At 36.8% G+C, this 22,586-nt stretch overlaps 1 protein-coding gene and 1 long non-coding RNA gene across 5 annotated transcripts in view; both read right to left on the bottom strand.

Moving 5' to 3' along the window:
• CCDC91 (coiled-coil domain containing 91) overlaps nt 1-22,586 on the bottom strand; it is a 400,877-nt gene that overhangs the window by 179,673 nt on the left and 198,618 nt on the right. For all 4 annotated transcript variants that reach the window (XM_040234623.1, XM_040234619.1, XM_040234621.1 and 1 more), the window contains one exon: nt 4,569-4,646. In XM_040234623.1, coding sequence (XP_040090557.1) covers nt 4,569-4,646 — 78 coding nt within the window. The remainder of the gene's footprint in view (nt 1-4,568; nt 4,647-22,586) is intronic.
• LOC120858520 lies at nt 9,535-10,989 on the bottom strand. The gene is made up of 2 exons (XR_005719885.1): nt 10,405-10,989; nt 9,535-10,008 (listed from the first exon to the last, which is right to left on the bottom strand). It is a non-coding gene; the product is annotated as an uncharacterized LOC120858520 (long non-coding RNA).

Raw genomic sequence — 22,586 nt, 5'->3', positions numbered from 1 at the left:
AAATAAATACGATGAAGAGAATATTACAGGAAAAGTTGGCATATGTAGCACATTAAGTTAGTGTTAGCGTTGTTTTCTTCTGCACTTTAGCAGAATTTCACATGGCCTTTCATTCATCATGGACTTCCCTGGTGGCTCAGATAGATGGTAAAGTGTCTGCCTACAATGAGGGAGACCGAGGTTTGATCCCTGGGTTGGGAAGATCCTCTGGAGAAGGAAATGGCAATCCACTCCAGTACTCTTGCCTGGAAAATCCCATAGACGGAGGAGCTTGGTAGGATACAGTCCATGGGGTCACAGAGTTGGACACAACTGAGTGACTTCACTTTCTTTCTTTCATTCATCAGTTGGAAGCAAGCTATTTACTTTCTTCATTTTAATTAATTATTTTATTTGGAGAATAATAACTTTACTTTCTAAATGGATAAAAGAACAATGACTTTTTAGCAGAAGCCCAGGAATATGAAGGGCTGGACCATGATTGCTTTCTCTTAAATAGACATTTTTAAAACAGACTGAAACAAGCATCCGCACTGTATGAGAAGTAAGCTAATTAACAGTCAGCTGTAAGATAAGGACAAGCCATGAAAATTGCTATCCTAGAAAACTGATACATTGAATGTTATAAAAACTAAATTGCAAAAATTTATTGACAGCATCATCATTGCTGTTTTTGTTGCTCAGTTGCTAAGTCACAGCCAACTCTTTGGGACCCCATGGACTGCAGCATACCAGGCTCCTCTGCCCACCACCATCTCCTGGAATTTGCTCAAATTCATGTCCACTATTCATGTCCAGTGATACTATTATTATTAGCCATGATCAACATTCATTATCTCACTGGGTCCTCACAATACTTCTCTTAATAAGTTCTATGTTTTATTCCCTCATATACTTATAGGGAAATTAAAATTCATATATAATAAATTGCCAGAGGTGACACTGTTAGTAAGTACCAGAGCTATGGCTTAGATCAGGTTTATCTGACTCGATCAATCAGCTCTACTAGTAGAAATTCTTAGCAGTCCTAAAGAGGAAATTTTTGCAGAGATGCAAATTCCTTCAGGAATTTAGAGAAAAAAAATGTATGAATTATGATATATCATTATTAAAGGTAGCAAAAGATAAGGATATTAGTACATAATACATAATAATAGGGGCTTCCCCTGAAGCTCAGCAGTAAAGAATCTTCCTGCAATGCAGGAGACAAGTGGAACACAAAAAATAATTTTTCAACAGAGATGTAGCATTGGATAATATCCTGCAGCCTTTTATGATTTTAAAAAAACAACCAACTACAAATAAAAATGAAATTTCCTCAACCTAATAAAGAAGAAGTTAGAAGTTAAGTCGCTCAATCGTGTCCGACTCTTTGCAACCCCATGGACTGTAGCCCACCAGGCTCCTCCATCCATGGGATTCTCCAGGCAAGAATACTGGAGTGGGTTAAAGGCCATCTATAAAAATCTCACTGATAACATCATACTTAATGGTTAATCAATATATACATATATATTTTGCAGCTCTTATTAATATTATATTGGAAGTCTACCTGGGAAATTAGGTAAGAAAAAAGAAATGAAAAGCATCTAGATTGAAAAAGAGGACACAATCTCTAGCTACAGATGGCATGGTCTTATATATAGAAAATCTTGCAAAATCTAAACAACTATTAGAACTAATGACCATGTATAAGAACAACACGCAAAAACATGGCAGCACTGAACAATCTAAACATGAAATTAGGAAAAACAATTCAATTTAGAACATTGACCCCACCCCAATGGGGCTTCCCTGGTAGCTCAGATGGTAAAGCACCTGCTTGCAATGCAGGAGACCTGGGTTTGATCCTTGGGTCAGGAAGATCCGTGGAGAAGGAAAATGGCAACCCACTCCAGTATCCTTGCCTGGTAAATCCCATGGACGGAGGAGTCTGGCAGGCTATGGTCCATGGGGTCACAAAGAGTCCAACATGACTGAGCAACTAACTGACATGACTGAGCAACTAACACACACACCACCCCAATGAGGATGAGAAAGGGCACCTCATTACAAACTGATAAAAGGTCAAATCTAGGCCCCCTTAACTAGCTTTTGGGGGCAGGGCTTGGAGTCGGGCTACAGTTTGCTGGTATTTGATGGAATTAGAATGGTTATTATCTAAAGCAAGTGGAAGCTTTCCTGGTCTTCCAGATAGAAAGAGTAGGTTTTTCTTGGGGTCTTCATCTGACCTCATTGATATTTCTGGGTTGATTACTTCTCCAGTACCTTATCTGGGGCAAATGAGGCAAAAAGAGAAGTAAAATAAAATAATTAGCACATGAACTTCTCATGCATGAATTCATGATGGAAAAAAACAAAATTGTTTTCTTGTTCCACAACGGGCCACAAATCATCAACATTTACATTACAAAGACAATTAACCAACCAAGAAAACACTGACATTTTTCCTATCTAAATTACTTTAGTTTTTCCATAGTACTATGAAGTTGTCAGTATCATTCTAAGACACTTTGGTTTCTAAAATTTTATGCAATAATTAATTATCAGATATATCTTTTGTAAAAATACTGAGTTATCTTTGTGCAAAATGTGAAGCTCACCAATAAATCAATACAGAAGGCTATATAAAATGTATTTACACTGAAGTTCCATGCTATAAGAGAATTTATATACTTTATGTATTAACTGACTATAAGTATAATATGACAAATTAAATATAACTTTGTAGGATACTTGATTTGATACCTATACTTTTAAGCAAATTGAAATAAATGCATAATGCCTGAAACTTCTAAATTCTTTTTCTAAATGAGCATCCCATAATGATATGAGACAAACAGGTGAAATGAGTGGCTCTCAACTAATTTTCTTTAAAATATAATTTACAAAATATATTTGCAAAGTTGTCACATATGCTTTTAAACTCATTATTTGCCAGTGTTGAAAGTAATACGCTATAAACATATTTTCAGCAAAGGAAATATGTAGAGCCAGAACCAAAAAATCTTTAAATATAAAATACTAAGTTTTTCAGAACAACACAACAATGTAAGTACTTTCACATTTAATTTAGAATTCATAAATATAAATAAGTAAAACACAAATTCATCTAAAAATACATCATATAATATCCAGGAGAATTATGTAAATTTCATTATTTTAATTCTTCCCACCCTTAGCCTTAGGACAAAAGAGAAGATGGTTCAAAAAAGATCCTATACACTTTCCTCCAACTCAATAACTATAAAGCTGGTTTATATTAGTAGAATGAAAAATTCCCAACATTATAAAGGAAAGTGCCAATAGTCACAGCTATAAAAAGCAGACATTTTAAAACAGCCTTCTCAAGTATGGCACAAGTTTCTGTATTGGGTGTGGTCATAAAAATGACCTTCCAGGTCTCAAGACCTATCATCTACCAGACTATTTTAATACCTTCAATTTTTTTTAAGTGTCTTTCACTTAAAATCTAGATCTATTTCTTTTACTACTTTTATTCAAATGACTTGTTATGGGAAGCTTTTTGACATTAAACTGTCAGCTAATTAAAATGAAATGAACTTCTATCTTGTCTAGGGATGAAGTTGAATCAACAAATAATGTCTACATTCCACATATGATAGAAGGGTTTTTTTAAACAGATATTATAATAATTAACAATAAAAAATAAACTAATGCCTAATTTACAGGTAGAATTAAGCCAATTATGGTGCATGTATATATACATATATATGTGTGTGCATGTGTATAAATATAGAATGCAGTAGCATAGAACAATGATAAAAATAGGATAAGTTTATATATACTGACATGAAAATATATATTGACAAGTAAGTATAGCAAGAAACAAAAGAATAGATTGAGTAGAAGAACATATTTCTAAAAGCAAATCAAAATTATATAGCATGACATTAAGTATGTGTGTGTATGTATTTAAAGAGAAATCTCTAGAAGGATGGACATCAAACCATTCACATGTGATTTCTGGGGAGAACTGTTGGAATTTGATTTCAACAAGAAAGCATTCCTTAATTACTTCATGGGAAAAAACAATCTAAAATGAAATTTAGGAAGGTAAAGATTTTGTCATTAAACTCTGAATTTGCTTTAAATGTTTAAGTTTATGCAGGCTTAACTTATTTAGAATAATACTGAGTATATCATTGATATTGATACTTAATGTCAAATCTATTTAACTTGTTTAAAGAAAAAAGTATGACAATAATTTTCATATTTATATATCTTTTTTCCTATAAAAGTAGAATCACAGTAAAGACCAAAAAAGCTAATCTTGCAATTAATTCTATAGCAGTTTGCTTTAAAACTTCAATCTTTCTTGTGTACTCAAATATTTCGTAAGTTCTCAAATGCAGAGCAACATCTAACATTATCTTTGTAATTTACCAAATACACTTTCAGTGAGCACTACTGATCAACTAAAAGGAATTCCATATGAAAATATGATAACAATTCTATAATTTGTGAATATTTGCATACATATAATGTTTTTACTAAAATTTGCCAAACTTTAAAATAATAAAGGAAACAGACTCTCAAATAACTACCTTATATTCATCCACAATAATGCTGAGGGCTTCATGACCCGCTTTCCTCATATCTTCCAATTCTTGTTTATGCTTTTCCTGAAAGAAAATAAGAAACTAAGCTATGATTTGTCTTTTTGTTGTTGTTGTTATTGTTTACAAAATAACACACCACTGACTTTTGCGTTTATAAGTGATGTGAGTGATTTGTGGCACACCAATTTTGCAGCTGAAAACAAAGAGAAACCCATTCAAAAAAACTTTCTGTTTAAAAGCATTCTAAAGATAGCAATGAGAGATTAAAGGGAAAACCGTAACTGGGGAAGGAAAACCATGCTCACAGGTAAGATAACCGAAGGCAATGGTGTTATCCCTTGAGACATCTGGCAATTGTGGACCTGGATCTAGAGACAGGAGGCCCTGTGTCATCCAAAAAGCCAGGACCTTTTTTTTTCGTTACTTATCCAGTAATACACACATGTCAATAGGTCAATATGTAACAAAATTTGAGAATTACTAGATTAAGGAGAACAAACCCTCATTCTACCTTCCAAGGAAAAGAGAAGCTGAACTCTCTTTGGAGAATGTTAACATCCTACAGACCTTTCCAATTTTTCAAACACAATGTAAAGGTTTCAATGCAAAATTATCAGAAATGATAACAGATGAGACCAAAGAAACATAAAATAGAAAAGACAAAAGAAATAGACCTATGGGTGATTTAGATATTAGTTATCAAAAAATTTACAATATTTATGAATATACACAAGAAAATAGAGAAGTGGGGAAAGTGGATAGTACAGAGAATTTCTTCAGAGAATTGGAATTCATAAATTCTACAGCTCAATGCAATAAATGAGGTAAAGAATAGGTAAAACAGCAGAAAGCAGGATTAGAGGACCAAAAGATAGTGGGGGGAAACCTACAGCAAAAGAGAAATAAATGATTTAAAGTATATTAAAAAAAAAAAAACCTTTAAAAAGACAAGAGACAAAATAAAAAGACAAATAGTTATGTAAAACAATTGTTAAAAAAAATAATCCAAAGAAAGAAGAAAAAATAAAATCTAGCAAGATGGGAACAATAAAGTGATGAAAATAAAAAACAAAAATTTCTAATATTACTAATGAATTCAAGATATTATACAACCAATAGATTTTTCTAAACAAATAGTAAGATATTGTTAAATATGAAATGTTAGGTAAAATGAAAAAACTCCTAGGGAAAAAAAACAAAACTGAAAGAAGATGAAATAAAAATTCTGAAAAATTGTGTATGTGTTTAGAAAAAAAAAAAACTGAACCTATATTACATTAAAAACAAAATAAAACTTCTGACCAAGAAACATATAAGTGCAGATTATTAAAAAGGTTACTTTTAATAAACAATAAATAACAGAACTCTTACACAAAATCTTCCAGAGAATAAAAAAAGAGGGACTAGTTCCCCATATATTAAGAAAACATATCCTTTATACTTAAATCTGCAGAGATAAAATTATGAACCAATCTCTTTTATGAAAACAAAAACTAAAATTCTACATAAAATATTAGTAAATGGAATCTAGCAATAAATAAATAATACATCTCAACCAAGTATGATTTATTTTAGGAATGTCAGGTAGGTAGAAGTGACGCACACCATTTCAGACCTGAACCACAAAACCTCCAACAAATCCTGCATGTACTTCCTTTGTCCCCCACTATTTGCTTGCTGATGTCATTGCCGTGGATGACAATTAAAGCCATGTGCTGCAGACAGCAGGAGGGCCTCTGTCAGCCAGGGACTCTGAATGACTACACCATCACCTCAGTGGACTTGGTGAGCAAATTAATTATATTTAGGAAAAAAGACAAGAAAAACAGTTCTTGTTCATTTATTCTTGTGAGAGTGTGTGCCAACTTGCCATGGTCATGTCCAATTCTGTGCAACCATATGGACTATAGCCCTCCAGGCTTCCCTGTCCATGGGATTCTCTAGGCAAGAATACTGGAGTGGGCTGCCATGCCCTCCTTCAGGGGATCTTCCTGACCCAGGGATCGAACCTGCATCTCTTACATCTTCTGCAGTGGCAGGCAAGTTCTTTACCACTAGTGCAACCTGGGAATGTTACCAATTCCTCATTTATAAACTGCTTATACTTAACTTATTCAAGAATTTCTATTTCATTATCAAATTCTAATTGCCTTTTCCAGTATATAGCTTTATATATCTTTCTGTAGCTAAATCACTCTTTACCGAAAAGCCTAAACATAAAGGACCAATAAGGGCCCTTGATATAGACACTGATTTTTGTTGGTATGATTATCAATCTATGGCTCATGGCAACAATCTTTTTTTAAAGTCATTTTCCCATTTCTGTAAAGGTTGTTTTCACTTCAGTTGCTCAGTCGTGTCCGACTCTTTGCAACCCCATAAATCGCAGCACTCCAGGCCTCCCTGTCCATCACCAACTCCCAGAGTTTACACAAACTCATGTCCATTGAGCCAGTGATGCCATCCAACCATCTCATCCTCTGTCGTCCCCTTCTCCTCCTGCCCTCGATCTTTCCCAGCATCAGGGTCTTTTCCAGTGAGTCAGCTCTTTGCATCAGGTGGCCAAAGTATTGGAGTTTCAGCTTCAACATCAGTCCTTCCAACGAACACCCAGGACTGATCTCCTTTAAGATGGACTAAAGAGTTGTTTTAGTCAAAACTAAACAACAAAGCAGCAAAATCCAATCACCTAGTAAAGCAAGCTCATACATTCTATTATACTAAAAACAAGCAAAGGCACATGGGCAGCACCACCAACTCATCACTTTGGAACTCCCATTCAGGTCAGGTTATCTCACTAATGGTATGTGACTTTCATAAAGGCACCTAGGAGGGCAAAGGTATCAATTTCTATGATGAATAATAACATAGATTTTGTTTTTCTTCATTTTCAAGATTAAAAAAAAAATAAAGAGAAACAGGTATTATGACATTTCTTTTCACATCACAGTGGAACATCTTAAGCAGTTCTTGAGAAGCATATACTCTACCTTAAGGCCACTGATTAATAACAAACTCATATAAAATAGGTTACATGGGCAAACAAGTTCTGGAAATTAACAATATATATTAAAATATTAAGCCTTCTACAAACCCAGAAGAAACAACTGAATTTTACTAAAACCAAGATTTTTCAGACTTAACTAATTGAATGTTAATTTAGTTTTTTCTCTCATTGACAATACCTATTACCAACTAATCTCTTTAGTTCAGAATTGAAATTTAGAACCAAAAAGGACCAAGAGCTTTTTAGTGTTTTACAATCTAAAGCAAAGCAAATTCATTTAGATCTGCTAAATGAAACAGAATATATTCTACTTTTACATCATTATCTAGAAATTGAAGATGAATATGCACCATTTCAATAATAAAGTTTGACCATTCAGCAACTATGGTTCTGAATAATGACATGAACCATTAAAAAGTATTGGGGTGCTATTAAAGGCACACATAGAGTACAATATATTAAGCAATTCATATAACAGGTCTTTCAAATAGACATTTTATAAATGATAAAAATGTTCTATGACATTTTATTGCAGTTGAAAATAAACACTTAATCAATGGCTACATCTTCTTACATTGAAGGAACAGCAATCTATTGCTTTGCACGTGCCTTAGGATACAGCATGTGCTAAGTTGCTTCAGTTGTGTCTAACTCTGTGCAACCCCATGGACTGTAGCCTGCCAGACTCCTTTGTCCATGGGAATATTCTTCACCCATAAAAGGAATGAAATGATACATGTTTTAATATGAAAGAACCTTGAAACCATTATGCTAAGCCTAAGTAGCTAGACATGAGAGGCTGCGTATTCCATGGTTTCATTTTATGTGAAATGTCCAAAATAGGTAAATAGGTAAAATAGTTAAATCCAGAAACAGAAAGTAGATTGGCAACTGTCAGGTGCTGGGGGAGAAGAGACCTAGGGAGCAACTGCTTAATGCATACAAGGCTGCTTCAGGTGATGATACTACCTGGCCAGTTAGATACTAGTGACAGTACAACAATATTGTGAATATACTTAAAAAAAAAACAACACTGAACTATACTTTATATCATTTTAAATGATGAATTTTACGTTCTGCAAATGTTACATGAATGCCAAAAACCTACACTGGTGAAAGAAAGAAATAGTATGTTTGTATCAATTTAATTTCTAAGCTGATTGGTGTTTTTCTTTGATTTTGATATTTCATTTCTAATTTTGTTTCACTCTGATCAGAGAATGTTGGTTTTAAAATTTTACTTCTTGGAATTCACTGAGGTGAAAGATTTCTCATCAACAACCAAGAGAATAACAATCTTTAAGTTTCTGATTGCTGAGACCATTTGCAGCTTTTAAAATAGAAAACCAGTTAGCTGTGCTGATTCATACTTTATTTGAATATTCTAATTATCTTACATTATTTTGTTGGCATATAGTGTGTTTTTTAAAAAGTCTGTCATGGATCTAATTTTATTTTATATTTAGATTGACTATACAATTTATTTTCCAAATTGGGTCACTTTTGAGAATAAAAGGCATTTCTATTAATAACTGCACTAGGATAACAGTATAAATATAGATTATCCTGGGAAAACCAAAAAAGCAGAGTCACTGGAGTTACAGATTCCCTAGATATTATTTTGAAAAACACTTTGTGTAGAGTCACTAGAAGATGTCTCATAATTGACTGTGAGGGGTCTATTTTTTCAGGTATACATGCACATTTTCAAAATAGGTCCCAGTCTTCTTTCATATCATCTATGGTGGTTGAATTACATTTTTCATACAGTTCTGTTTCACCTCTTCAGTCTTCCTCTTCGGGGAATCCAATTACACACATACTGGATCGGGTAAAAACAAACATACCGTTTGTTTTCTATAATTATTCCTTTCTCTCAAATTCTTCTTCATTTATGTTAATTTTCATTTTGTCATGCTTTATTATTTTTTTCTTCCTATATTATTGTATTCCCTCTTATTCCTTCAGGTTTAATCTTCATTTTGGGATTTTTTTTTCTGTCTTTTTTCTACCAGCTATATCTTATTTGTTCTTTTCTCATTTCGGAACTATTGTTCTATTTCTGATTTTTCCTGCTGTTCAAATGCTTCCATCACTGTACTCAGTTCTGCAACAATCCTTTTCTCTTAACCATGTACCAGTTTACTCTGAGTTGAAGTTAGCCTGAAGAACTTCCGCAGCTTCATGATTCTAGGGCTTCCTCTTCTGTTGCTATTATAAGGTTTTTTTTAAAAAACAAAAGTGTTTTTCCAATGCAGCAACTTGAGTACTTTTTGATAAATGCTTTCTCTGATCCCCTCCCTACCAGTATCTGAACATTCTCCTCCTTCAGTGTCTGTATGATGTTTTACCATTCTCCTTAGCATGGATGACTTTAAGATGGGTACTTTCTCTGCGTATTTCCAAAAGAAATGAGGGCTCAGAGACTCAGCCAGCTTTAGCTGCTGTCCTCAGATCTAGCTTCCAGGTCCTCTACTCTGAGTGGGAACTGTTTCTTTTGGCATGGCAATATTTGGGTCTCTAGGCAATGGCACCCCACTCCAGTACTCTTGCCTGAAAAATCCCATGCATGGAGGAGCCTGGTGGGCTGCAGTCCATGGGGTGGCTGAGAGCTGGACACAACTCAGTGACTTCACTTTCACTTTTCACTTTCATGCATTGGAGAAGGAAATGGCAACCCACTCCAGTGTTCTTGCCTGGAGAATCCCAGGGACGGAGGAGCCTGGTAGGGTGCCGTCTATGCGGTCGCACACAGTCGGACACGAATGAAGCGACTTAGCAGCAGCAGCAGCAGCAGTAGGCCCCCAGAACCACCCTAAATCCCCTTTATGTTCCCCTCCATCACTCAAGCATGGATGTGATAGACATGCCTATCTTGTTGCTGTCAATAGTTCAGCTCTACTAGCTTCTGCACCATAAATCATATAAGCATAATCGCCATCTATTTTCCTATTCAAGATGTTATTTATGGACTTTTCCCCCTTAACTACCTTAGACTAGTTTTTATAAGAAAATATAAGAAGATTCAAAAATCATGTAGCCTCTGCTGCTGCCAATCACCAAGCCCAATCCACCCCTCTTCCTTCTTGAAATATTTTCTTCATTTGTTTCTTCTTTTCAGTCTATCCTGTTTGCTCTTCTTGACTGCCCCAATCTCAAACTGCAGGAGTTCCAGAGAATGAGACCTCTTCTTTAACTTGTTCAACTGATAAGTAAACTTAAATATCATTTTTGTACAACTCCTTAAATTATATCTCCAATTCTGCCATAGCTAATCCTCAGATTTCTTTATCCAGCTGCCTATTACGGTCTTTACATGTATATCTAAAGAAAGTGAAGTCGCCCAGTAGTGTCTGAGTCTTTGCAACCCCACGGACTGTAGCCTACCAGATTCCTCCATCCATGGGGTTTTCCAGGCAAGAATACTGGAGTGGGTTGCTATTTCCTTCTCCAAAAAAAGAAATCTCAAAATTAACATCTCCAATGTCAAACCTTTTATTTTCCTTTACCAATCTTCCCTTCGCTCAAAAAAATCCTGAAATCATTTTTAGTTTCTCTCCTTTTTTCCCATCACAATCCACATGTAATATATCACAAAACCCGACTGGCTTGATGTTCATTTTTATTTCTTTAACAAAGTCTTTACTTTGTTAACTTCAACAAAGTCTAAAATACCTGATTAAAATTTCTTTAACAAAGTCTTTAGCAATTCAACTGTGTGCCAGGCACTGTTCCAAACCCTCTGCAATTTATTTACTTATTTAAACCTCCTAATGTCTCCATCTCATGATCTACAATCTGGACAGTTGTCAACATCTCCACTGCTACTCCTCTAGTCCACACTACAATGGCCTTTCCTGAGGCCACACGAGCGGGTCCCTGAGGTCCCCATCATAACTCAAGAGGAACCTGCCGCAACTCGAGAAAATCCAGGAGGTTCTCCCCTCCAGGCGAGATGAGGCCCTTTTCCCCTGAGGTGTCTCGAGGCAAATCCCTGCCCAACATCCCTGCCTCTTTGATTCTTTGATATACCACAAAACCCTACTGGCTTGATGTTCATTTTTATTTTTTTAACCAAGTCTTTAATTTTGTTAACTTCAACAAAGTCTAAAACACCTGATTAAAATTTCTTTACCATAGTCTTTAGCAATACAACTGTGTGCCAGGCACTATTGCAAACCCTTTGCAATTTATTTATTTATTTAAACCTCCTAATGTCTCCCTGGGATTTCTTTGGAAGGAATGATGCTAAAGCTGAAACTCCAGTACTTTGGCCACCTCATGCAAAGAGTTGACTCATTGGAAAAGACTCTGATGCTGGGAGGGATTAGGGGCAGGAGGAGAAGGGGGCGACAGAGGATGAGATGGCTGGATGGCATCACTGACTCGATGGACGTGAGTCTGAGTGAACTCCGGGCGTTGGGGATGGACAGGGAGGCCTGGCGTGCTGCGATTCAGGGGGTCGCAAAGAGTCAGACATGACTGAACAACTGAACTGAACGGACTGAATGTCTCCATCTCATGATCTACAATCTGGACAGTTGTCAACATCTCCACTGCTACTTCTCTAGTCCACACTATGATCATTTCCCAACATCCCTGCCTCTTTGATTCTACCCTTCTTCCAAGACTACAGCAAAAACAATTCTTTAAAACTTAAAAGTGAAAGTGAAGTTGCTCAGTCGTGTCCGACTCTTTGAGACCCCATGGACTGTAGCCTACCAGGCTTCTCAGTCCATGGGATTTTCCAGGCAAGAGTACTGGAGTGGGTTGCCATTTCCTTCTCCAGGGGATCTTCCCAACCCAAGGATCGAACCCAGGTCTCCCACATTGTAGGCAGACACTTTACCCTAAAACTTGAGGGCAATCACAAAGAATATAATTTCTATAATGGCAGGAATTGTTCACCACAGTATCCACAACACGTAAAATAGTACCAGGCATAGTGTGGGTACTCAATAAATATCTGTTAAATTATAAAATATCACACATCTGACTACAATTTCTAAGCTTCCACATTACTGCAAATAAACTCTATAATCCCTCCCATAGCCCAAAGTTATAACCCTCTGTCCCTAAATCCTTCCATCTGTTGTCACTGGCCTTCCTCAAATCATTATAAGCACATTATTACCATAAGGCTATTGAAGTTATTTGCTGTGTTTGATATACTCTTCACCCCAGATATCACACACTCATTTCCCCTGCATACTACTCAAAAACCATTGTACCAGAGGGATGCTCGCTGACCACCCTATATAAAATAGCACACACTCATCATTGTCCACTAATCATGCTTTATTTTTATTCATTGCCCTTATCACTACTTATTGTTTTGTACTCTTCATTGCCCATCTCTCTCACATACTGGGGAAGACAATGATGATACTCTTAACACTATGGCACTTGGGAAAGTGAGGAAAAGACAGACAATAGGGAGATTTCAAAATTTGACATTAAGTTCAATTTAGGAAGGCGAAATTTCACTTGCCATTGAACATACATATCTCAAACGGCACCTTGTATATAATGTCTGCTCAATAAATAAGGACTGAATAAAGATGAGATTGAATGGACAGGATCTGAAGGCCAAATATATTAGGTAAGTAAGAATGGCATTTCATTCTTCAACAGATAGAGTTATTTAAAATCATAATAAGAATTGTTAAACATGTATTTAAAATTTGGTCTTCAAAAAGAAGGCTACTTGATAGATTCACACATCTGTTTGTTGAATGAATGAATGAGGTTATGATCAATGCTCTTTTTCTGATATAAGCCCAGCATATAAATTAGGAAACATCTTTGAGCAGGTTTCTTTACCTATTAAATAAGAGAGTTGGATGAAATCATTTCTAAAATATACTACCAACTCCTGACGGACATGTGTTTGAGAAAACTCCAGAAGATAGTGAAGGACAGGGAAGCCTGGTGTGCTACAGTCCATGGGGTCACAAAGAGTCGGACACAATTTAGCAATTGAACAACAATGAATAACATTCTATGATATCATTCTATGATACTGTATGTTAAAACTAGCTAGATAAATCAACCCACTTTGCTTACTTCAAAGTTACTGATGGTAATCATACAACCACATTGTAACAGACCAGGCTTCCCACTTACCAAAAGAAAAACACAGGAATAACCAAATAGTCATACATGGCCTGAAATTCTTATTTCAATAAAATAGAGCCAAAAATTTACCACCTATGTTCAAAGTAGTCAAAACCAAATCTGACCACAATGATAGCTTTCTTTCAAAATGTCAAACCCAAAACCATCATAAGAATGGGAAGATTCAGGAAAATACCCTCACCTTAAATAAAGCTACAGAGTTTCTAAACAAGACTTCAAAGGTAAGCTTTTTCAATGCATTCATTTTACAAATGAGGAAACTAAGGCTGAGAGATCAAGAAGTTTGTTCAAGATCACTGAGTTATCAGTGAGGGCAGGGCAAAGGCTAAATCACATCTTCTGATCTGTCAGCCTGATGTTTACTAAAAAATATCATGACAAAGACTGAACTATCTGATATCTGAGTACATTCCAAACTGCTTTTCAATAGATTTGCTTTCTATAAAAACTCATTAATAAATAGACTAATCTGTCATAAGTCACTCCTTCTGAAGGACATGACTTTGAGCAAACTCCAGAAGATAGTGAAGGACAGGGAAGCCTGACATACTACAGTCCATGGAGTTGCAGAGTCAGACATAACTTAGCAGCTGAACAACAATGAACAATATCTGATGAAAATAACACACAAACTGATCACTCTTGGTAAAACTGAAATGGTCATTCATCAATTCATTACTGTCAACCAGAAATTCTGGTCTGACAAAAATGTGAAAGGTGCTTTTTAAATATTACCAGAAGCACATTAACCAATTCTCTGCTACTCACAATCACCCAATATCAATCCTTTGTTGAAATTATTAAACATATATAGGTCTAGTATTTTAATATGCCTGCATATATTTGTTGCTGAAAAATTATCTTTGATTGAATACACGTGTAACTAGGAACCACAAAATTAACAAATATAAATGTTTCATGGGAAAATGAGAAATAAGCAGCTTTAAAAAAAAACTTTAAAATCTCATTGCTATATCAATGACAAAACTCTATTCAAATATTTGAATCACAATTCATGCAGAAAAATATTTTTAAGCCAAAGCTTATGGGAAAAACTGATAAACACTTTACAATTCACATTATTATTGGTCATTAAAAAATCCAGTAGAACCCATACTGTGTGCTGTGTGCACAATCGCTTCAGTCGTGTCCAACTCTGTGCAACCCTATAGACTACGGCCTGCCAAGCTCCACTGTCCGTGGGATTCTCCAGGGAAGAATACTAGAGTGGGTTGCCATGTCCTCCTCCAGGGGCTCTTCCCAACTCAGGGGTCAAGGCCACGTCTCTTATGTCTCCTGCATTGGTAAGGAGGTTCTTTATCACTAGTGCCACCTGGGAAGCCCATACTAATCATCTCTAATAAATTGACTGATGCATAGCAGCAGGATCCTCTCCATTAAAGATGGTAAAAGGCAACATTCGACTGATGTATTCGGAATGAATTATTACAGTAGTTTTAAAAAAAAAACTTGAGAAGGACAGAAGGTAGGAAGCAAGGAATGGAGGGAGGAAGGAAGGGACAGAGGGAGAAAGAAAAATTCACAAGTCCAATCCACCATTCTACTTCACCTTTTAGAAAGCAGTTGCTTTTCACTTTCCAAATTCTTTGGCCAAGAACAAGTCTATCATTAGGCTGAACATAATTAGTAGAATATAATTAGCTAATATAGCCTGATTGAGAAAAGTTTTCTAATCCAGGTGTCATCACCACTCTCTCTCTGAAGCCACAGTATTATATCCCTTACAAATCCACTATATTGGGTAAGGCAGTCATAACCATCTCCAGATATTCCAAAAGGAAATTTGCAGGGCAAGAAATCAAAATAAAAATAGTGGGATAACATCTAACCAATGCACTGAAAGATGTGGAGTAAGAAATGGTATAAACTGCTCCCACCAAAATCTGAAGAATCCAACATATGGCCCGATTATAAATGTCAGAAAAGCAGAAAGATGAAATTATCCCATAGGCATCCACTTTGTCAAAACAGAACAAAAACAACAAAACACCACCTCTCCATCTCTTACTGACCCCACATTCAATAGCTGAAACAAGCCTAGTTGTGTTCTATAATAAAGAAAAGTAGGTTTCACTGGCATGATGCAGCAAAGTCTTTCCCATTGAATGTATGTTTAATCTTCACCTCCTCGCCCCCTCATTTCTTAGTTTCCCTATACAACCGGTAAAAACAATACATGACAGGATCCTTCAAAATATTACCAAGCCAGTTTCACAGACTAATTCAAATTCTTAGCCAAATATAAAATGGGAGAAAAAAAATAACATAAGCATGGAAGAATCAGCCTAAAGGTAAAGTAATCTTACATATGGAAATAAAGCATTAGTGCCATAATCAACTGTATCCAGTACTTAAACAGATACCCTTAATATGTGTGTCCCATTAGCTCAAGATTTCAAAATTTTTTTAAACAGTTAATTTTCATGTCTGGCCCTGACCCATTAATGGCCAGCTTAACCCAACTGTATGGATTTCATCAGCACACAGATCCCAAACTATTGACTTTGTGGCCCACTCTCAGTCATAAACAACATAATGGAACAAACTTCTTCTCGAACTTTTCCAACAGATACAATGGATGACGGTATGCAAAAAAATCCTATGATGTCTTCACACCAGCACGGAGGTAACTGACTTTTCTACATGCCACCTTACAAAACCCAAATGTGACAATGTCACATCCATGTCTAAAGCAAACTTTTAGGAAAGAATTAATAGTTTCAAATGAGAAATGAGTAAGCAGGCCATAGCCTATTTAGTTTAAAGATGAAAACGACGACTCAAGTGCAATTCATAACAGAAGATGATATGTTTTTAGCAGTGCCATTATTGTTGTCACTATCATTGCTCTGTTAACACAACAATTTCTCCACCAACTACAAACCATTGAAGAATAAAGGCCAAATCCTTCAAAGCCTGAGAATCTGGCCCCTTGCATAACCCTGGCTAAATTCTTAGCTGATTTGTTGATTGGATTGGCACTGCTCCTACTGCTACTTCAATGTCACCTTTTTATTTGCTCCAAAGGGAAAGGCAGAAACTCCATTCTGTGCCACATTTAAAACAAATTACTATTTATTTTCTACTTTGTTAAAGTCTTCAAAGGCAAAGTGCCTTGAGAAGCAGATGCTCAAAGCTAATTCAAGCCAAGTAGAAAGAAAAGAAAAGAATGGAAAGGAGAAAGGGAGAGGAAAAGATGATGAAGGAAAAGAAGGAAGAAGGAAGGAAGAAAGGAGGAAGAGCAGACAGCTTGCAACAGTTAATGGGAAAGACTTATGCCTTATGTATACATCTACAAACATTACCCCACCACTCAGTAAGTATGTCAACATCACCAAATTCTAATTTCTTACAACTTTTCTCATTTTAAGCCTGCTCTCCAAAGTTTGGCTGTATTTTAAATTCTGATAACAGAATGGGACTTTCTAACAACACTGTCTCTCAAAATAGTTAATATTTTGATGGAGAAAAGAAAAATGGCTTAATAATAAAAGTTGCTTTGTAATGTTTTGGTCGTTTGTCTTCACATTCTGAGTGTTTCTATCTACATAATAATAATTTGCATTTACATTTAAAATACATTGAGATTCACCTTTGGTGCCTGCAGTGGGTTGAACTGAGACACCCTCAAAAAAGATAATCTCCTAATTGCTGGTATCTGTGTATTTAATTTGGAACTAGGGTCTTTGATATCCCAAGATAAGATTACCTTGGACACAGAGTGAACCCTAAGTCCTAAGATTAGTTTCCCTATAAGAAAGAGGACTGAGACTAGTGAAGGAGGCGGCAGAAACTGACTTTAGCTACTTTAAGACACAGAATGCCAACTCCAAGAACATCACTGCCACCATGTTGATTTTAGACTTTATTTCCTATAACTGTGAGAGAAAACATTTTTGCTAATATCAGTCATCAAGTCTGTGGAACCTAGTTACAGCTTTAGGAAATACAGGTTTCGTGTGAAATATCAGGCTATATGAAGCACAAGCTTCAATCAAGATTGCTGGGAGAAATATCAATAACCTCAGATATGCAGATGACACCACCCTATGGCAGAAAGCCAAGAAGAACTAAAGAGCCTCTTGATGAAGGTAAGAGGAGAGTAAAACAGCTGGCTTAAAACTCAACATTCAAAAAACAAAGATCCTGCCATCTGGTCCCAGCACTTCATGGCAAAAAGATAGGGAAACAGTGGAAACAGTGGCTGACTTTATTTTGGGGGGCTCCAAAATCATGGCAGATGGTGACTGCAGCCACAAAATTAAAAGATGCTTGCTCCTTGGAAGAAAAGCTATGACAAACCTAGGCAGAATATTAAAAAGCAGATATGTTACATTGCCAACAAATGTCCATATAGTCAAAGGTGTGGTTTTTCCAGTAGTCACAGATGGATGTGAGAACTGGACAAAAATAAGCTGAGTGCTGAAAAACTGATGCCTTCAAACTGTGGTGCTGGAGAAGACTCTTGAGAGTCCTTTGGACTTCAAGGAGATCAAACTAGTCAATTCTAAAATAAATCAACACTGAATACTCACTGGAAGGACTGATGCTGAAGCTGAAGCTCCAATACTTTGGCCACCTGATGCAAAGAGCCAACTTAATGGAAAAGACCCAACTCAATGGATAAGACCCTTATGCTGGGAAAGAGTGAAGGTAGAAGGAGAAGGAGACAACAGAAGATGAAATGGCCTCACTGACTAAATGGACATGAGTTTGAGCAAACTCAAGGACATGGTGAAGGACAGGGAAGCCTGTCATGCTACAGTCCAGGAGGTTAAAAAGAGTTGGACACAGTGACTGAATAACCACCACCTGTTTAATGGCATTAATCCTCTCAGATTACACAGGAGATCTACAAAGTTTTTAAGAATGTTATACCAGCAAATCTGGACAGAGAGAGACAGAAATGGAAGGAAATGAGAGAAGGGTACTGGATTTCTGGGATTCTACAAGGAACAACAACAACAACAACAAAAAAACTCAACAAAAAGAGCAAATGGCTGTCTGAGGAAGCCCTACAAATAGCTGTGAAAAGAAAAGAAGCAAAAAGCAAAAAGAAAAGGAAAGATATACCCATTTGAATGCAGAGTTCCAAAGAATAGCAAGGAGTGATGAGAAAGCCTTCCTCAGCAATCAATACAAAGAAATAGAGGAAAATAATAGAATAGGGAAGACTAAACATCTCTTCAAGAAAATTAGAGATACCAAGAGAACATTTCATGCAAAGATGGGCTCAACAAAGGACAGAAATGGTAGGTACCTAACAGAAGCAGAAGATAATAAGAAGAGGTGGCAAGAACACACAGAAGAACTATACAAAAAAGATCTTCATGACCCAGATGATCACGATGGTGTGATCACTCACCTAGAGCCAGAAATCCTGGAATGTGAAGTCAAGTGGGCCTTAGGAAGCATCATTATGAACAAAGCGAGTGGAGGTGATAGAATTCCAGTTGAGCTATTTCAAATCCTGAAAGATGATGCTGTGAAAGTGCTGCACTCAATATGTCAGCAAATTTGGAAAACTCAGCAGTGGCCACAGGACTGGAAAGGTCAGTTTTCATTCCAATCCCAAAGAAAGGCAATGCCAAAGAAAGCTCAAATTCCCACACAATTGCACACATCTCACACACTAGTAAAGTAATGCTCAAAAAACTCCAAGCCAGGCTTCAGCAATACATGATCTGTGAACTTCCAGATGTTCAAGCTGGTTTTAGAAAAGGCAGAGGAACCAGACATCAAATTGCCAACATCTGCTGGATCATCGAAAGAGCAAGAGAGTTCCAGAAAAACAGCTATTTCTGCTTTATTGACTATGCCAAAGCCTTTCACTGTGTGGATTACAATAAACTGGAAAATTCTGAAAGAGATGGGAATACCAGACCACCTGACCTCCCTCTTGAAAAACCTGTATGCTGGTCAGGAAGCAACAGTTAGAACTGGACATGGAACAACAGACTGGTTCCAAATAGGAAAAGGAGTATGTCAAGGCTGTATATTGTCACCCTGCTTATTTAACTTATATGCAGAGTACATCATGAGAAACGCTGGGCTGCAGGAAGCACAAGCTGGAATCAAGATTGCCGGGAGAAATATCAGTCACCTCAGATATGCAGATGACACCATCCTTATGACAGAAAGTGAAGAAGAACTAAAGAGCCATTTGATGAAAGTGAAAGAGGAGAGTGAAAAAGTTGGCTTAAAGCTCAACATTCAGAAAACTAAGATTATGGCATCCGGTCCTATCACTTCATGGCAAATAGACGGGGAAACAGAGGAAACAGTGGCTGACTTTATTTTTCTGAGCTCCAAAATCACTGCAGATGGTGACTGCAGCCATGAAATTAAAAGGCAATTGCCCCTTGAAAGGAAATTTATGACCAACCTAGACACCATATTTAAAAGCAGAGACACTACTTTGTCAACAATGGTCCGTCTAGTCAAGGCTATAGTTTTTCCAGTAGTCATATATGGATTTGAGAGTTGGACTACAAAGAAAGCTGAGCGCAGAAGAATTGATGCTTTTGAACTGTGGTGTTGGAGAAGACTCTTGAGAGTCCCTTGGACTGCAAGAAGACCAAACCAGTCCATTCTAAAGGAAATCAGTCCTGGGTGTTCATTGGAAGGACTGATGTTGAAGCTGCAACTCCAATATTTTGGCCACCTGATGCGAAGAGCTGACTCATCTGAAAAGACCCTGATGTTGGGAAAGATTGAAGGCAGGAGGAGAAGGGGACAACAGAGGATGAGATGGTTAGATGGCAATGAACATGACTCAATGAACATGAGTTTGGGTAAACTCCAGGAGTTGGTGATGGACAGGAAGGCCTGGCATACTGCGGTAATGGGGTCACAAAGAGTTGGACATAACTGAGTGACTGAACTGAACTGAACAAGGAACACACAGGCTGATAGTGCTATATAGCTATATTCATGCCATAAATTTCAAGTAAAAGGAGGAAGATTCTGAGGACAGAGCCATGGGTTGAGAGGCTAGGACCATGGACCCAGCTGCAGAAGCTCAACCTATGTGTACAGTCTGCAGAATCATGAAGAGGGTGACAAAGCCACTGATGATGAACGGGTGAACGGGCCAGAACCATGAGCACAGTGGGCTAAGCAGCTGCAGCCATGCACCCAGATACAGAGCAAGCCAAAGTCACAGTTTCACAGGCTCACTAAGCTGGAGCTTTCAGCCCCCAGGGTGGAGCATCAAGCCAGACAAGACTATTCTCAAGCCTTAAAAGCTAACAGACCTTGCGCTTCTGTGTTTAAAACTTGCTTAGATCTGGTGGTCCTCATTTTTTACTTCCAATTACTCTTTTTTGAAATGGGAATGCCTATCCCATATGTATACAACCACTATATTCTAGAAGTTGATCACTTGTTTTATAGTTTGACAGAGGTACCAATGAAGAATTCTGCCCCAGGATGGATCATATCCAGTCTCACCTGTATCTGGTTTAGATAATTTAGATGACAACATTTGGGATTTTCTAGCTAATGACACTTAGATGATATTTTAGACTCAGAGCTGATACTGAAATTAACTGAAGTTTCTGGGGATGTTAGAATAGGGTAAATGTATTTTGTACTTTGGAAGGGCAGAAATTTGTGGAGTTCTAGGGAGCAGGCTCTAATGGATTAAATTGTGTCCTTAAAAGATATATCAAGTTCCTAATTTCTAGTACCTATCAATTTAACATTTTTTATAAAACAGTTTTTAATTAACAATTGTGACATGAGAGCATCTTGGATTTACTCTAAATCCAATGATTGGTTTCCTCTCTCTCTTTTTAAATGTATAACTGACATATAATGTTATTCACACAGTCATGTCTGCCTCTTTGCAATCCCATGGACTATATCTTGCCAGACTCCTCTGTCCCTGGAATCTTCCAGGTAAGAATACTGGCATGGGTAGCCAATCCCTTCTCCAGGGGATTTTCCTGACCAAGGGATCAAACCCAGGTCTCCTGCACTGCAGAAAGATTCTTTACCACCTGAGCCACCAGGGAAGGCCAGTAACTGATATACAATAATGTTATGTTAATGTTGTATACAACACAATGATTCAGTATTTGTATATACTGCAAAATGATCACAATAACAAGTCTAGTCAACACTGGCTACCATATAGCCAGAGTTTTTTTTCCTATAATGAGAATTTTTAAGATCTGTTCTCTTAGGAACTTTCAAATATGCAACATAGTATTTTTAAAGATAGTTATTATGCTTCACATTACATCCCCAGGAGTCACTTATTTAATAACTGAAAGGTTTTGCCCTTTGACCCACTTCACTCATTTTTTTCCCTCTTCCCACTCCCTGCCTCTGGCAACCGCCAATCTGTTTTATTTCTAACCTTGGTTTGGATTTCTTTTTATATAGTTCTATTTGCATATTTTTGCTTTTGTTGCCTTTGTTTTTGGTGTCAGATCCTAAAAATCATCACCAAGCTCAATGTCAAGGAGCTTATTGCCCATGTTGTATTCTAGAAGTTTTATGATTTCAGTGTTTAATACACTTGGGGTTAATTTTTCTGTATGATGTAAGACAGTGGTGCAGTTTCACTCTTTTGCATGTGGCTATCCAGTTTTCAGGACACAATTTACTGAAGAGAGAATCCATTCTTCAGAGTATATATATGACTCCTTGTCATAAATTAATTGGCCATACATGTTGAGTTCTGGACTCCCTATGCTGCCCCAGTGATCTGTCTGTTTTTATACCAGTAACATACTGTTTCAATATTCTAGCTTTGTAAAAAGTTGAAATCAGGGGTGTGATGCATCCAGCTTTCTTCTTCTTTCTTAAGACTGCTTTAGCTATTCAGG

Source organism: Oryx dammah, unplaced genomic scaffold (assembly GCF_014754425.2).
Source record: "Oryx dammah isolate SB20612 unplaced genomic scaffold, SCBI_Odam_1.1 HiC_scaffold_29, whole genome shotgun sequence".
Taxonomy (NCBI): domain Eukaryota; kingdom Metazoa; phylum Chordata; class Mammalia; order Artiodactyla; family Bovidae; genus Oryx; species Oryx dammah.
This window is presented reverse-complemented; position numbering and strand designations above follow the sequence as displayed.